The 18,505-nt window shown below is 42.3% G+C and overlaps 1 protein-coding gene across 3 annotated transcripts in view; it reads right to left on the reverse strand.

Moving 5' to 3' along the window:
* Positions 1–2,136: 2,136 nt before the first annotated feature.
* Positions 2,137–18,505, reverse strand: part of ndufaf6 (NADH:ubiquinone oxidoreductase complex assembly factor 6) — a 38,868-nt gene continuing 22,499 nt past the window's right edge. Inside the window, exons 4-10 of one of the 3 annotated variants that reach the window (XR_010975037.1) lie at positions 18,037–18,093; positions 15,745–15,847; positions 10,879–11,012; positions 5,893–5,994; positions 5,524–5,580; positions 5,247–5,435; positions 2,137–2,695 (exon numbers count right to left, since the gene is read on the reverse strand). Coding sequence is in view for 1 of the 3 variants with exons in the window: in XM_068031557.1 (XP_067887658.1) it covers positions 5,307–5,435; positions 5,524–5,580; positions 5,893–5,994; positions 10,879–11,012; positions 15,745–15,847; positions 18,037–18,093 (582 nt within the window). In the remaining 2 variants the exon portion in view is untranslated. Of the gene's footprint in view, positions 5,436–5,523; positions 5,581–5,892; positions 5,995–10,878; positions 11,013–15,744; positions 15,848–18,036; positions 18,094–18,505 lie in introns of all 3 variants that reach the window. The other 2 variants (XR_010975036.1, XM_068031557.1) reach the window with 2 other exon arrangements.

Genomic DNA, 18,505 nt, shown 5'->3' on the forward strand with positions numbered 1-18,505 from the left:
AGCTCTGCTGTGAGTAACTCACCTCCTGACTCCCCAAAGCCTGTCCACCATCTACAAGGTACAAGTCAGGAGTGTGATGGAATATTCTCCACTTGCCTGGATGGGTGCAGCTCCAACAATGCTCAAGAAGCTCGACACCATCCAGGACAAAGCAGCCCGCTTGATTGGCACCCCATCCATAAACATTCACTCCCTCGACCACCGATGCACAGTCGCGGCAGTGTGTACCATCTACAGGATGCTCTGCAGCAATGCACTAAGACTCCTTCGATAGCACCTTCCAAACCCGTGACCTCTACCACCTAGAAGGACAAGGGTAGCAGATGCATGAAAACACCACCACCTGCAAGTTCCCCTTCAAACCACACACCATCCTGACTTGGATCTATATTGTCGTTCCTTCACTGTTGTTGGGTCAAAATCCTGGAACTCTCTTCCTACCAGCACTATGGGTGTAACTACCCCACATGCATTGCAGCGGTTCAAGAAGGCAGCTCACCACCACCTTCTCAAGGGCAATTAGGAATGGGCAATAAATGCTGGTCTAGCCAGCGATGCCCATATCCCATGAATGAGTAAAAAAAATGGACTCAGAAGATCCTCCCGCCCGACCAAGGTGGTCTGGATGGAGATTGCGTAGGAGGTGACAAACATTGGGATTACTCGTAAAGCTGAGTTCAGTGTCGGAAACAGGTGAATGACTTGCTCAGATCGGGGAGCGTAAATAATGTGGCCAAAGCTGTCCAAATATTTATCTCATGGACTCTGAGAAGTTTTATATTTGTCAGTGGGCACCCATGCCTTGTTTTCAGATGCATGTTAAGCCCTGTTGCCATATTGCAATTAATTCTGGAGAATATTTATGTCTGGTATCTGTTTGCCCTTGGATGCGGTCTGCAACTGACAGGCCAGAATGACTGTCGTCGATGCATGTAGACAATGGGTATTAAGCCACTTTTGACATGTCATTAAATCAGAATATTCTCCTGCAGGACAAGCAGACCCACAACAAAAAGGAGTGGACCAAGACAGGGAGTGGTGTCCCCACTCTCTGTCTCCTGACCCGAACAGAGAAGGAAGCAGCACAGATAGCTAGACAGGAAGGAGGAACAGCAATAGCAGATGACGAGGCAGGATCATGAAGGCGCAAGGATGAAGTGTCAACACAGAAGTCCTCGAGGCGGCCAACACCCCCAGCTTATACACACTACTGAGTCAGCGGCACTTGAGATGGCTTGGCCATGTGAGCCGCATGGAAGATGGCAGGATGCCCAAAGACACATTGTACAGCGAGCTCGCCACTGGTATCAGACCCACCAGCCGTCCATGTCTCCGCTTTAAAGACGTCTGCAAACGCGACATGAAGTCCTGTGACATTGATCACAAGTCGTGGGAGTCAGTTGCCAGCGTTCGCCAGAGCTGGCGGGCAGCCATAAAGGCGGGGCTAAAGTGTGGCGAGTCGAAGAGACTTAGCAGTTGGCAGGAAAAAAAGACAGAAGCGCAAGGGGAGAGCCAACTGTGTAACAGCCCCGACAAACAAATTTTTCTGCAGCACCTGTGGAAGAGCCTGTCACTCTAGAATTGGCCTTATAGCCACTCCAGGCACTGCTCCACACACCACTGACTACCTCCAGGTGTCATTGTCCATTGTCTCTCGAGATAAGGAGGCCAAAGAAGGATGTTTGTCTCAACCACACCTTGTGGTAATGAGTTCCACATTCTTATCACTCTCTGGGTAAAGAAGTTTCTCCTTGGTCACTAATAAATCCAATAGGAAACTATCATATTTGTGGCCACTTTAGTAATCCTGTTCGCAGCACCTTGGTACTTGGAAAGTACACCATCAAAAGATCAACACTGCATTACTGGAAATCGCCACGCTTTCTTAATGTAAGTCAGCTACACCTATAATAGCAACTCTTTACACATTATATTTCACCATTAAAATTTTAGATAATTTGGAAAACAGTTAAGACTTAAACAAATGGGGGTAGAGTTCCCACTTTGGGCACAATTGGTAATCTGCACCCAAAACTGCACTAATGTTGAAAGTGTTTTTCTCAAGATTCCACTCAAACTTATTTGCTTAATCGCCGTCTATAAAATCTATCATAAAATCAGGGCAACTGAGCAATATTTTAGAATTTTTTTTTAAAGTTTTTGCTTTAAAAATATTCATTAACACGTTTAAGATTAAGATAGTTTGATTTATACAGCTGGAAATGGATTTATCACAACAAATAAGCAATTTATTCAGTGCAATCCGCCACCTGTGAGTAACTATTTTAAGTAACTGAAAATGACTTTAGAAAACAATACTGAACCACTTGTTAGTTATATTGGTCTTGTTGGTTGGTTGGCATCCTTCCATGTATGAAAGATGATGGACACGCAGCAAACAATCCATTTAGGTTGGGTGTCTTCTCTTGGTGCACCTTTGATGATGGCTGTGAAGGCCAATCCTGGAGATGCAGGTTCTGCCACACATACTGCATGTGAAGCTGACAAGTAACTGAGTTGCTGTTTTCAGCGTCGGTGCCTGTTGGCAAGCTGCTGTAGCAACTGGTCATAGTGTATTGCACACCAGTCCACACAATGTGTCGCCATTTCCTTCTTTCACAAGCCACTGATGCCAGGTGTGGTCGCCGACATTTCGGACCTTCATGTCACATTTGCAAGCATTCTTGAAGCAGAGCTTTGAGCATATTGGTGTATAGTAGTTAGTTTCATAGAAAATTAAAAAGTTACATTTATAAGCCTTTAAAACAACTTTGCTATTAGTGGCCTTGCACCCAAAAGAACTAGCTTAATTTTAAAAGCCTCTTCGAAGGCCTGCAAATGGGTGCAATTAGCTGAAACTCACAACGATGATTAAATTGATTTGGGAGCATGGCCAGGGCCAGCACCAGTGACGTTTTTTTGAATTAGTGCAAAAAGATTGTGGAAACACAATTTGCACTTGAAATCCTGATTTTTGCACTGGTTTGACCAACATGAGACAAATTACACTTTTTTTTTTAAAGTGAAACTACAGGCCATGATGTATTTATCAGGAGGGCCTTGCATGATGGATGTGGATAATCAATGGCTTAGGTGGTACTTGACTGTATATTTCTGGGAAACCAGGAAAAATGTATTTTCCCAGAAGGTAATAAATTAAAAATATGAAAGACATTCAATATGATTCAGAGCAAGTCATCTGATGAACCTACGATGCAAAAAACACAATTGTGGGATGAAAGAATATAAAAGACTGCAGGATATCTCAAAAGATCTGCTCTTAAACTGAACTGCTCCTTATATCACGAGAAGAGCTCACTTGAAGGCAAACAGGAAAAAAAAAGGGTGCTTGAATAATTACTGTTAATTCACAAATTTCTGTTCTTTATCTTTTCAAACCAGAGGTGAGTTGGCAACTTCATATCCCTGCAATCACTAAAACTGCCTATTTCCACCTCAGGAACATCATTTGACTCCATCCTGCCTCAGCTCATTTGTTGCCGAAACCCTTATCCACACCTGTTACCTCTAGACTTGATTATTCCATCGCATTCCAGGCCACCCTTCCATGTCCTACCCTCTGTAAATTTGACGTCATCCAAAACTCTGCTGCCTGTGTCCTCAGCTCGCACCAAGTCCCGTTCACCCATTACCCCTATCCTCATTATAAAAGCAAAATACTGCAGATGCTGTAAATCTGAAATAAAAACAAAGTGCTGCAAATACTCAGCAAGTCAGGCAGCATCTGCAGAGACAGAAGCAGAGTTAATGTTTCAGGTCTGTGACCTCTCAGCAGAACTGGCAAAGATCAGAGAAGAATTAGGTTTTAAGCAACTGAAGGGGGGATTTTGGTGGGGAAGAGAACAAGAGGGAAGCTCGAAGAGCAGCACCTGATGTTTCGATTAGGTATTCTACAGCCTTGTGGACTCAACCTTGAGTTCAACAATTTCAGAGCATGACTGGCTTTTTTCATACTTTTCTTTTTATTATTTTATTTTATTTTTTAACCATGTGCCCATTTTTTTCATGTGGGCAGAGCTGCTCATTATTCTGCCACTGACATTCTCTCTATACAAATGCATTGTCTTTCCCCACAAGCATTAACACACTCTTTGCCTTTGTCCCATAACAGCTTTGTTATTTAATCTCTCTTGCCCTCTGTCCTATAACACACCTTCCCTTCTGTTCTCTTCCCCACCAAAACCCAATTCTTTTCTAACATTTGCCAGTGCTGATGAAAGGTCACAGACCTGAAACATTAACTCTGCTTCTCTCTCTCCACAAATGCTGCCGGACCTGCTGAGTATTTCCAGCACTTTGTTTTTACTGCCCCTATCCTACTGACCTACATTGTCTCCTGGTTTAGCAATAATTTCAAATTCTTCCACGGCCTCGCCCCTCCCATCTCTGTAATCTCCTCCAACCTCACAACCCTCCGAGATATCTGTACTCCTCTAATTCTAGCCTCTTGAGCATCCCTGATTTTAATTACTCCACCATTGGTTGTTGTGTCTTTAGCTGCCAAGGTCCTAAGTTCTGGAACTCCATCCCGAAACATCTCCACTTCTCTTTCCTCTTTTAGGACTCTCCTTAAAACCTACCTCTGACTATACGTTTGGCCATCTGCCCTAATATCACATTATGTGGCTCGGTGTCAAATTTTGCGTTATAATGTTCCTGTGAAGCAGCTTGGGATGTTTTATTACATTAAGGTACTACATAAATACAAATTATTGTTGTTTGTTTTGAAATGGAACCTAAAAAATACATTTTTAGGATTTGTGGTTTTATCCTAAATGTTAAAGCCAACATTGATGGAGAATGGAACATAAAAAAAAGGGAACACGTCTGTCACCAGTATCAACAGCAAGTACTCCCAGGTTAAGTATAGCACAGGTAAAATACAAAGATATTCCACTCAATCTCAACATGCCTTTATCTGAATCTCAGAATACATTCGAGAGCAAATGTGAATTACTTCCCCATTTCTTACACTGTCCTTATGATCTGTCTGTACAACATTACTGGTTTAAGATAGGCCACAACTGCTTGCAACTCAGCACTGACCTTTCAGAAGGAACTATAGAATTGACTGCACCATACTCCTTTCCTGTAGGACCATTAGGAAGACACAAAAGCAGATTGCATCCCATCAATCTGATCTGAATTTGAGCTCAGGTCCTGGAGGTGAAAAAGGACAGCATACTAATCTATAATTTCATCAGTCTTCAAAATTGCAGATTTACCTTTTTTAAAAAAAAGTGACCACTGAAATTAAACTTTCCATTTATAAAACTGTTTTTATATTAATATATTTTCCTCCAAGAACGTATATACAAGTAGAAAGGAAGCATCGTATTCCTTTTCTGCAGACTGGGATGAAACACATCAAAATCCACTTTACGAATTCTGTCCAAATAGTCATCGAGAACAACCTATAAGTAAACAAGATCAATAAATGTTAAGCTTTGTGTTTTTTTAAAATCAAATGAAAAATGGAAATATAGCTTAGAAAGAGCTTACTGTTTGCAAAAATGCCGGGCAGGCCTTTGAAGGAACATTTTTACTGAATGTTCTGGCCTGGAAAAAATAAAATTAGATATTTACATTTCATCTGTTAGTAATAGCAATTACAGTAGATTTTAAAAGAGTTAAAGAAGCAAATGACTAAGAAAAGGATGGATAGAAAGCAGTAGAAAAATGGGGAGAGCAAGAAACTATATGACAGACACACAAAGAGTGGGGGTCATATTGGAAAGTCAGTGGCACAGAGCCAGAATGTCTCAGGTGGCAACAACAGAGTATCTCAGAGCCAGAGATGGGAAGAAAATGAGGGACAGAGGAAGAGTTAGAGAAGTAATTCTAATTCTGCTGAAGGCAAGAAATACATACATGTTCAAGGTGAACATGCGCCTGACTTGCTACATCAAATACCACATCCCTCACGTTTTTTTCTCGATTTCCTCGAATAAAATCTTCTTGTGACACGCCATGCTAAAAAGGATAAAAATAAAGGATAAAAATACAGTAAGCTAAGTTCAACGAATCCAATTCATTGCAAATGAAAATCAGACTACGACAGTCTTAGAAAGTAGCAGTCATTGACTCATATCACATAGCACCATGTTACGACAAGTAGAAACACTTACAGGGAAGAGCTGCATTTAACTTCCTTTCTACATTCTGAATTATAGCATGATGTACCAAATCTTGCTTCGATTCAAAAATATAGCATTGCACATATAAATGTACTATAGATCACTCTAAAGGGCAAGGATAATCACAGGCTTCTCTTCCCAATGACTAACTCTCTCCTCAAACTCCTTTCTCCGACCTCTAATATTAAAGAACTCAGGAGAATGTTTTATCTCCAAAATAGAGACCAGCAGCTTCCTCTCCCCCTCCATTCCAAATTCCCAACCATTTCTGCCCCAACCAGTCATCACTTTAGAGTTGCTGTTCCATCTTCCCCTCGCGCTCTCCAAACTCTCAACTCATCTCCAGTTCCCTAAATCCCCTTCCCAAGCAATTCTTGATCCTGACTGCGTGCAGCAAGACATGGGATAACAATCAGACTTTGGCTGGTAAGTGGTAAATTACATTGCCAGGTCCCTCTCAACTAGAGACAGCCACATAAATACTGTGGCTACAAGAGCAGGTCAGAGGCTGTGTATTCTGCAGCAAGTAACTCACTCCAGATTCCTCAAACTCTTTCCATCTACAAAGGCACAAGTCTGAAGTGTGATGGAATACTCTCCATTTGCCTAGATGAGTGCAGCTCCAACAACACTCAGTAAGCTCAACACTATCCAGGACAAAGCAGCTGCTTGATCGGCAGCCTACCTACCACCTAACCACTGGCACATCATGGTTGCCGTGTGCACCATCTACAAGATGGACTTTCAGCAACTCAACAAGGTTTCTTTGATAGCACGTTCGAAACTTGTGACCTCTACCACTTGGTAGAACAAGGGCAGCAGGCACATAGGAACACTATGTGCAAGTTCCCCTCTAAGTCAAGCACCATCCTGACTTGGAAATATATGGCCATTCCTTCATCGTTGTTGAGTCAAAATCCCGGAACTCCCTACCTAACAGCACTGTTGGTGTACCTACACCACACAGACTGCAACAGTTCAAAGTGGTTCACCACTGCTTTCTCAAGGGCAATTAGAGATGGGCAATAAATGCCATCGTCAGCGATGCCCACACCCCATGAACAAATTTTTAAAAAATTACTGCTCCTGGCCCCCATGCTAGATGATATAGTTAACAATTCCCATTCTACAGGCACCATCCCACTCTTCTTCAAAATTAGTTGTTATCCTTTACTCAAATTATGCTGCCTTTGGCCTATCCATCCTGTAATGCCCCATCTCTAACATTTCTTTCATCACTCTGCAGCATGATGCTTTCTAACTATATGCCCATCTTTCCCAGAGCTCCCTACTGAAATTCCTCCAGTCTAGCTTCCAGCATGTCACAGCAATGAGGTCATCTTGGCTAAACTTATCAATTAAATCCTGTATGACATTGTTCATGATTCAGTGTCACCTCTTAATTCTCACTGACATTTGGTCGCCTTTACTTTAGGCCACTCAAAAACAGATTAAATTCTAAAAAAAAATCCATATAGCAGATAAAAATTGTGACCTTCTGTGTGGAGAAAATTGACTTAAATGTTCTACATTTCACACATCAAATCTAATTTGCTAACTTGACAGTATTTAATATTACTGCTACCTAGTGCTGTAATCAAATTACACATTACTGAACAAGCATTTGGGTAGAAACTGCATTTTATAGCTACCGCACAGCATGGGATATTCACAGCTGCTGCATATCAAAAACAATGATTAAGCTAAAACTTCTGTAGAAAAAGAGCCAGAGTGAACCAATCATTTCTGGTTTATGGTATATGCAAGATACAGAGAGAGTAAAGCATTAAAACAAAGAGTTGCAAATTTGGGGCATTTCAAAGAACCTTTTAGTTTCATCCACTCATCATAGAACCAAGAAATACAGTTATTTTTAAATGTTAAAATAACTCCAAGATATGCCATCTCAGAAACTAATTGCAGCTTACCCAAGCAATATGCTCGACCGAGTGCATTTCCTCATCCTGCATCTGGTCAGCCACCAAGATTGCAGTTTCCAACCTGCAGACAAAGCTCACTTTCACTGCTACATCTTTCTAAGCAGCCAAAACCCTAATCAGCTCCAAAATTAATTTCTGGAATGAACTGCTTAGCAGTTTACACTTGTTTACAAAATCAGATTAGTCTAGAATTCAAAAAAAGTGTCAGCATGGCTCAGCTGTTTGCACTCTTACCTGAGTCAGAAGGTTTTGGCTTCAAGTCCCACTCTAGGTTTTGAGTACAAAACATTGAGGCTGACAATCCAATGCAGTGCTGAGAGAGTGTTGCACTTCAGAGGTGCCGTCTTTCAGGTGAGACGTTAAACCAAGGCCTCATCTGCTTTCTTAGGTGGAAGTAAAAGATCCCTTGACACTACTTCAAAGATCAGGGGAGTCTTCCCCAGTATCCTGGCCAAAATTTATCCCTCAATCAACACCGCAAAAAAAAACGATCATCTGATCATTATCACATTGCAGTTTGTGGGAACTTGCTGTGCACAAATTGACTGCTGCGTTTCCTACATTACAACAGTGACTACACTTCAAAAAGTATTTTATTGGCTGTAAAGCGCTTTGTGACATCTATGGTCATGAAAGGCACTATATAAATCAAAGTCTTTTCTTTCCCATGGTTTAAGTTTTTTCTCAAACAAAATCCCACACATCCATCTTTGCCAAGCATCACTAGTTCCCTGTCTTCCACAACACTGATTTCTCCGAACATTCATCCTAGCCTTACTTTTCAAACTCTGGATTACTTGTTGTCCATTCTCTCTACTCTATTGGTGCTCAACTTTACAATCACTACACCCTAACTTTTAAAACTCTCTTACAATGCCGTACAGCCTAAAGTTTTTGAAAACCTCTCGAGCCTTTAATCCCCAAAAATGAACTCACAAACACAATTCATTATACATATGCTTCATATTTCTGAACAAACAACACTGCAAAATCTTAAAAATGTAACCACTTGCAATCCAAAAGTAAATCCATTAGCTAAATTCAGTATATGGCATTCAATGTGAATGTCACACAAATTTCTGTTCTCATTTCTGAGTTAATAAAAATGCTGTCATCACTTTAGCTAGACTTCACAGGTTAGTATGTACAGTTTAAGGTCATGGTTTATACCTCAGCATTTGAAATGGAGGCACCAAAGGCCATCCCCTGGTAACAACTATGCAGTTAATCACACATACCGCAAATTTGACAATGTAACTCTGGTTAAAAACTGATTGGAATGAAAGTCCAGCATTTCTCTTAAAAAAAAAGTCTCCTCAAACAATAAAACTCTTAAATATTTTCCCATTATTTCAATAGAAACCCAAGGTTTTACTGCTCTCAGAAAAAGGATTAACTGCAGATCAGAACGTCTGAGCAAGCTGCCTATGGTATCTTCACTTCCAAATCAGGACAACATTTTGTGTCACGACTTTTATAGTAATTACTGTTTTGCCAATTTGCACCACATGCCAAGACACAAAACAAAAACAGGCATATGTTCTTTAAACCACATCTCTCTCCTTTGAAGCTTGTCAAATAATTCCATCAATATAAAATGCTTTAAAAATCATTCAAGAGCCCATTGTCAGCATCAAGCACACCCAGTCCAGGCACGGAATAGTCAAGTGGAAAATAAAACTTGCAAAATCCCAACCTCAAAACAACATCTGCTATATCAACAACGTTAATTTTCTCCATGTAGCTTCTCTAAGATGGCCTTGTTAATAATAAAAATTGCGCCAAATTGTGTATAATGTTTAGCAATTATGTTAAGACTACCTGAACATAATTTCATTTTGGACTCATAGCCAAAAAACGCTTTCCATCCCTGGAAAGACTTCAAAACTCAGGTTTTGTGCAGAATCCACTATGTTAAAATGTTGTGGTGAGTGAATGTTATTTTCAAGTACATCAATGACTAGAAATAGGCAGAAAGCAAAAAAAAAGCCTCAGACAGTAAGGGCTAAATTATATGCAGCTGGCAGGAGCCCTGACGCTGGGCCAGGACGGAGATCCTGCCTCCAAGAGCTGCTGGCCAATTAAAGGGCCGGCAGCTCAGCAGTCCCAGCAGCGCTACTGGAAGTGGTGGCCACTGCTGGGACAGCAGGAGGCCCAGGACCAGGAGCAGCCATGGAGCCTCAGAGAGGAGGTAAGTGGGGGCGGGCTCGCCGGGACCAGTTAAGCAAGCATCAGCGAGGGGTGGGTTGTTGAGGGCATGGGTCTGTCGCCGCCAGAGGCCCTCCTTGGGCTACAGATTGCTCAAGCAGGAAGGCTTCTCCCCCTCTCCACCCCACACGGAGGCTGCCTGGTGTTACTGGGTAACTGCCCCAAGACGTGGAGGGCTCCCCTGCTGCTAGTAAAATGCCAGTGGCGGCGGGATGAGGCCCTTAAGTGGCTATGAGCTGGCCACACAAAGGCCTCAATTGGTCTTCGAGTGGGAAGGCTGTCATCGGCCTTTCCCACCCCTGACTAAATTGAATGGCGCCAGGAAGGCCACAGGCACTCCACCTTCCCGCACAATTCTGTGCACCCATGCCAACCTGCCCATCCCTAGCGGGCTGATAAAATTCAGCCCTAAGGTTCACTCAACTTTTGTAAATTTCTAGTTTTTCCACACAAAAAGTTGAGGAAATGCAACCATTGCACCATTCTCTAAATAAACACAATGCTGTAATCTTGTTTTGAATACTTGGGTGATGAATAGTTTTCAAAAAGTAAAACACATCATTTAAAATTACCAGTAGACAAATGTCCAGTGGAAGGTAAACCTTTCGTTGCATACAATGATAAGGAGTTGCACGTAGACATGTCACTATTCCCTGAGCTTTCCCGATATGACTGGCTGCATGATCCGCATGGATATCCTTTACACCTGTTAAAAACAACAGCCAAGTACTGATAAGAAGAAACAGAAACTAGATTAATAAGACTGCCAAGAACACTTTTCTACCAAGATGCAAGAAAACTACAGGATGTAAAAGATGTAGCTAATTATACCCCAAGACTGCCTCAGTTTATCTGCTGCTGAAACTTTTATCCATGCTTTTGTTATCTCTAGACTCGGCTATTCCAATGCTCTCTTGGCCAGTTTCCCATTCACCATACATTTCAGTTCATGCAAAACTCTGTTGCCCTTATCCTATCCAGCACCACAACCCGCTCAGCAATCAACCCTGCGTTCACTGAACAACTGTGGCTCCCAGTTCCCCAGTGCCTAAACTTTTAAATTTTCATCAGAGTGTTCAAATCCCTTCATGATCTTGCCCCTCCCTAGACCTGTAACCTCATTCATGCTGACAACTGTGCGCTCCTTCAATTCTGGCTCCTTGTGCAGCCCCATTTTCTTTGCCCCAACATTTCTAGCTGTGCCTTCAATTGTCTAGGCCCGAAGCTCTGGAATTGCCACCTTCTCCCTTTCCTCCTTAAAATGATCCTAAAAACACACCTCTTTGACAAAGGTTTTAGTACTGCCTCATAATACCTCCTTTTATGGCTCACCGTCGATTTGTGTCTGATTACACTTCTGTGAAGTATCTTGGAATAGTTTTCTAAGTTATAGATGCCATATAAACGCAAGTTGTTGTTCAGTATACCAGAATGAAAACAAGATTTTTAAAATTTGTTTCATGGGAATGTGAGCATTGCTGGCAAGGCCAGCATTTGTTGTCCATCCCTAATTGCCCGAGAAGGTGTTGGTGATGCCTTCTTGAACCGCTGCAGTCCATCTGGTGCAGTACATCCACAGTGCTGTTCGGGAGGGAGTTCCAGGATTTTGATCCAGTGACAGTGAAGGAACGGCATCGTGTTTCCAAGTCAGGATGATGTGTGGCTTGGAGGGGAACTTGCAGGTGGTGGTGTTCCCACGCATCTGCTGTCTATGTCTTTCTAGGTGGAAGAGGTCATGGGTTTGGAAGGTTCTGTGGCTTTGTAGATAAGTACACACCGAGGGCTGAATTTTACCAGCCCCTCGACACCATGGGTTGCAGAGCGGGGGCCGGTAAAATGCTGCGGGGGGAGGCCCACCGCATATTACCGCCAGCGGTGGGACCTTGGTGCGGCCCCTCCCCCGCCATCAAGCAGCGGGCCCTTCATCTCCATATTAAAATAAAACCTAATGAAATACAAATTCACCTACCTGCAGGCGGCAGCCATCCCACTCCAATATTAAGGCCGCCGTTTGTGCACCGTGCACCTTTGGAACTCCATACAGAGTTCCGGGCGAGAACCTGGTTGGGGTGGGGGGGGGGGGAAAAAGGGGTCAGAGGCCAAATGCTCAAAAGGTTCGGGGGGAAAGTTCGGGAAGGGAACAAATTATTTTTTGAGAATAAATGCCACTTAAGTGACCATTGGGGGGGGATAGGGGAAAGGCCTCAACATCTTTATTCATTGCTAATAAAACTTCCCGATGACTACACCTTAAAAAATAAAAATTTCTTTATAAGTGCTTAAAGCCCTTTAAAAATGGCACCAGCGCCTGCGCGTAATATTGCGGGGGCTCAGGGACAGCGTATCTGCGTGGCATACACGCCATTTTTAAGAGTGCGCTGCCGCGAACTGCAGCGCACTCAAAATTCAGCCCTGAGCATGGGTGGAAGAGGGAGTCAATGTTTAAGGTGGTGGATAGGGTGCCAAAGGGGCTACTTTGTCCTGGATGGTGTCAAGCTTCCCGAATATTGTTGGAGCTGCACTCATGCAGGAAAGTGGAGAGTATTCCATCTCTCCTGACTTGTGCTTTGTAGATGGCGGACAGGCTTTGGGGAGTCAGGAGGTAGCATACAGGCAGCAGAATTCCCAGCCTCTGACCTGCTCTTGTAGCCACAGGATTTGTATGGCTGCTCCAATTCAGTTTCTGGTCAATGGTAACCCCCAGGATGTTGATTGTGGGGGATTCAACAATAGTAATGTTGTTGAATGTCAAGGGGAGATGGTTAGATTCTCTCTTGTTGGAGATAGTCATTGGTTAGCACTTGTGTGGCGCAAATGTTGCTTGCCACTTATTAGCCCAAACCTGAATGTTGTCCAGGTCTTGCTGCATAAGGACACACACTGTTTTAGTATCTGTACAATGTTCAATACCATTCACAACTCCTCAAATCAGTGAACATCCCCACTATGACCTTATTATAGAGGGAAGGTCATTGATAGCTGAAGATGGTTGAGCCTAGGACACTACCCTGAGGAACTCCTGCAGTGATGTCCTGGGACTGAGATGATAGACCTCCAACAACCACAACCACCTTCCTTTGCGCTAGGTATGACTCTACCCAGCGGAGAATTTTCCTCTGATTCCCATTGACTTCAATTTGGCAAGGGCTCCTCGATGCCATACTCGGTCAAATGCTGCCTTGATGTCAAGGGTAGTCTCTCTCACCTCATCTCTGGAGTTCAGCTCTTTTGCCCATGTTTGCATCAAGGCTGTAGTGAGGTCAGGAGCTGAGTGGCCCTGGCAGAACCCAAACGGAGCTTCAGTGAGCAGGTTATGTGGCACTCGGTAACACTGTCGATGATAGCTTCCATCACTTTTCTTATAGGGAAGATGATTTGTAATTATTTCCCTTTTTCTAAACATTTCTTCCTTCTCCCAATATCATGCATTATTTCCACACTGGGAAAGTAATTCTTGCAATTTACTTAACCCCTCAATTAGATTATTGTTTTGTCGCTCATTTGGTGATGTCTATTATTTCCATTTAGCATCAGCACAGAAGTAGCATACTGAAAACAACAACTTTTGTTCATTGGACCTGAACAATCTCAAATGCTGCCATCTTTCACCAGGCTAGCAGCAAGTTAAGATCTTGCACAGTCCTAAGAATGAAGATCATTTCATCTTTGAGAAAAACTTACTATATTCCCCTAAATATTTAATCATCAGCTCTCAAAAGTGTAGAAATGAAGAGTTACGAGAGAAGGTTAAATTTTCTTCAATGAACTTCAAAAAAAGCATTCAGTGGTCAACAGTGACCTTAATCACTAAAGTCTCCATGCTCTTCTTGAAGTTGGAGCAAAGAAAGGAAGGGAGTCAGGGCAGATTTCAATGTAAAATATCCTAAGCTGTTCCACAAATAGGAAATAAAAAACAACTCAAAGAGAAAGAGAATGAATGCACAAGTGACAGAACAAGCAAGTGGACAAGAGTGAGAAAGTTTTTAGTTTTCGAGATACAGCACTGAAACAGGCCCTTCGGCCCACCGAGTCTGTGCCGACCATCAATCATCCCATTTATACTAATCCGACACTAATTCCATATTCCTACCACATCCCCACCTGTCCCTATATTTCCCTACCACCTACCTACACTAGGGGCAATTGCTAATGGCCAATTTACCTACCAACCTGCAAGTCTTTGGCATGTGGGAGGAAACCGGAGCACCCGGAGGAAACCCACGCAGACACAGGGAGAACTTGCAAACTCCACACAGGCAGTACCCAGAATTGAACCCGGGTCGCTGGAGCGGTGAGGCTGCGGTGCTAACCACTGCGCCGCCCCTAAAGTGCAAGATCAAGAAATTTATAAAAGCACAATGATGGTGGTGATGGGCAAGCAAAACTTATTGCAGGGCAGGATACAAGTGGCAGAGTTTTAGGTAAGCTGGAGTTTATGTAAGGTGGAGAATGGAAGACTGACAAGCAAAATTGGAATATTCAAGTCTGTGGAGTGATAAAGCCATGGATAAGGGTTTCAGCTGCAATAGGAGCTGAAGTTGGGACCGAGACAGGCAATTTTAAGGAGATGGACGTCAATGATCTTGGTGACGGGTGGGACATTTAAAGCTTAGCTCAGTTTTGAACAGATAGACTACAGGCAGTCTGATTCAGCCCGAGTACAGATGAAAAGGAGACAGTGGTAAGATTATCTAGAAATTGCAACTCGGGCTGCTTGGCCAAACTAGTCCACATTGATGTTTACTCTCCACAGAAACAGTAGACCCAATTCCACACACCTGCCCTGTTCAAATATCCCTTTATTCCCCTTGCTATCAAGCACCTATCTAACCTAATCCTAAAATTTTGGCATTGTTTTTAGTTTTAGTTTTTAGTCATACAGCACTGAAACAGGCCCTCTCTGTTTTAAATTGCTAACTCTGGTAGTGCAATCGACAGCCTCACAACCGACTATGTAAACAAGTTTTACCTACTCTGTCCTAAATCTCATTGATGTTATACATGTTTGAGACCACCTCAACCAGTGTAAACAGTCCATTTCTAACTTCTGTTGCATCCTTGCATAATTTTAAATGTCTCTCCTGAAAAAACCCATAATCTTCCACGTTCTAACAAAAATACTGCCCTACTTTTTCAAGTTTTTATTTGCATTTCCTCATACCATGCAGCATTTAGTGAACACATGCTGAACCCTCTCTATTATCTCAACGTGCTTTATACAATGTGGAGCCCAAACCTGTACATGTACATGCTCTTACTTGGGTTTTACATAGATGGAGCAGTAAAGTCATCCAGGCGCCATTAGGTTCCAGAGGACTCCTTTACTTTGATGTGAAAACATTTGAAAGATCAAACTACTAAATCTAGACTTCTGCCTGTCTCAGTTTAAGAATCAACACGACATTTTTTAAAAAATGCTTTATAAGAAGAATTCTTACCTAATACTTCCAACATGAGGTAGATAAATGATGACTGAGCGTTCTCCGCATAAGATTCTAGCTCCTGGATATTTTTATACGCTTTCTCATTCAAATTCTTTTCCTGAAATTCATTATATTGAAATTAACCCAATTTGGATGATTCTGGCCTTTTCTTAAAAAAGTACACTGCTACACAATACTAGAAGATTAATTATTCCATGGCACAATGTACAAAACCCATATTCGTGCTCTACATTTCTACAATTCGGTGACATGAGTTCAGGGCATCAGCCATTTGCAGTAACAAGGAAGTTGCCTCACTAAATTTTTTAATATTTGTTTTTGATTAACTTTTGTGCTCATCAGAGCGATGAATTTTAGCAGAGGGGAATGGAACACATCTCCTTTGACAACCTGGTCAATTTTCTAGACATACTGTGTTCAGAAGAATATCCCTTATTGCACTGAAGCAGTTTTTTGAATCTTCCCAACAAATCAGTTATATCTAACAGCAAGACCAATAATTTAGGCAAATTATGAGCAGTTTTGTATCGTAGCCTTATATCTACCAAGAACTGTCCCAACTTGTTTGTTGCAAGACCCTCAAGATTCAAAGAGGAGACTTTTTTTTCACCCCCAAGTCTGGACTGGATTTAAACAGTCTTCTTTGGCCTCCTTATCTCGAGAGACAATGGGTAAGCGCCTGGAGGTGGTCAGTGGTGTGTGGAGCAGCGCCTGGAGTGGCTATAAAGGCCAATTCTAGAGTGACAGGCTCTTCCACAGGTGCTGCAGAAAAATTTGTTTGTCGGGGCTGTTACACAGTTGGCTCTCCCCTTGCGCTTCTGCCTTTTTTCCTGCCAACTGCCAAGTCTCTTCGACTCGCCACACTTTAGCCCCACCTTTATAGCTGCCCGCCAGCTCTGGCGAACGCTGGCAACTGACTCCCACGACTTGTGATCAATGTCACAGGACTTCATGTCGCGTTTGCAGACGTCTTTAAAGCGGAGACATGGACGGCCGGTGGGTCTGATACCAGTGGCGAGCTCGCTGTACAATGTGTCTTTGGGGATCCTGCCATCTTAAATGCGGCTCACATGGCCAAGCCATCTCAAGCGCCGCTGACTCAGTAGTGTGTATAAGCTGGGGATGTTGGCTGCCTCGAGGACTTCTGTGTTGGAGATACGGTCCTGCCACCTGATGCCAAGTATACTCTGGAGGCAGCGAAGATGGAATGAATTGAGACGTCGCTCTTGGCTGACATACGTTGTCCAGGCCTCGCTGCCATAGAGCAAGGTACTGAGGACACAGGCCTGATACACTCGGAATTTTGTGTTCCATGTCAGTGCGCCATTTTCCCACACTCTCTTGGCCAGTCTGGACATAGCAGTGGAAGCCTTTCCCATACGCTTGTTGATTTCTGCATCTAGAGATAGGTTACTGGTGATAGTTGAGCCTAGGTAGGTGAACTCTTGATTTAAACAGAGTACTCAAGGACAAAGAGCACACTTTCCATCTAACCTTATACTTCACAAAAAATGCCAAAGTTCAAAAGTCTATGAAAACCTAATGTAATTGGAGACCTCAAGACAAAAGAGCTTTAATGGAATTGTTCCCATCGCAAAATAATTAAGGTATATAAACATTCAGTAAACTGCAACCAAAATTCTTAATGTAACTAAATTTGATTTTATTCTTAAATTCCAGTATTACCCACAATTACTTTTTTTTAAAAAAGGAAAACCTCAGTAATAGTTTATATAGGAAAGAAGGTATGATATATAAGTGGCAAGTAGATGCTCCAGCTGTCTGCACAATAGTAAAAGAAAATCTATACTTTGCCAGTGACTGAGGAATTGTTTCTGCTTGTTAATGTGATGCAACAGAAAATTTCCTCTCCGTACAATTACCAAAATTCTCCAAGAAACTAACTAAAAATAAGGTGCCTTTTGGCAACTGAGTTTCCATTTTATGGGGGAAAAAAGGCAGGTGATGAGCATTTTCTTCCCCATTTCCAAATGCAGCTCAACTGCAGCCAAGATCCTTCAGCCTGGGTGCATAATTAACACTGTAGCTACCTTGACTGGCTAAAATAGGTGACAGAAAATGCACATCATATTTTCATTGCCTCTCTTCCTCATAAGCTGACATTATCTGCGAGCAGAAAGGTACTCTATGTAGTAGCAGATCAGAACATGTGACGATCAAATATAGAATGATGAACACCAGGCTAATAATGGTCTGCAAACTATCTAGTGTCAGAGTACTGGGCTAACTTGGCTTTGAATTACTTAAACAACAAAGTATACTTACCCGCTCATCTATAATTCTTTGAAACCATCGCTTGGTCAGCTTGTGCTTTCTTACTGCCTATTAAGTGACAATAGAATTTCACAACAATTAAAAAAAAACAACTGTTTACTCATTTAAGTTTTCCTATAAGTGCTCTACTATAATGTAGATGAATGCACAAAATTGACAATTTTCCCAAAGCAACATACACACTGATGCTAAATTTGCCAAATCAATAACATTCAGAACAGGCTAAAATTTTTAAAGAATTTGATGAAGTAAAGTCAAAGTCAATGGAATAAAAGAGACAGTGGCGTCATGGATACAAAGTTGGTTGAGTGACAGGAAAGAGTTGTGCTGAATAGTTGTTTCTCAGACTGGAGGAAGGTAGACAGTGAGGTTCCATAGGGGTCGGTATTGGGACTGCTGTTTTTCTTGATCTGTATTAAATGAACTAGACCAAGGTGTGCAGGGCACAATTTCAAAATTT

This window comes from Heterodontus francisci, chromosome 5 (assembly GCF_036365525.1).
Source record: "Heterodontus francisci isolate sHetFra1 chromosome 5, sHetFra1.hap1, whole genome shotgun sequence".
Classification (NCBI taxonomy): domain Eukaryota; kingdom Metazoa; phylum Chordata; class Chondrichthyes; order Heterodontiformes; family Heterodontidae; genus Heterodontus; species Heterodontus francisci.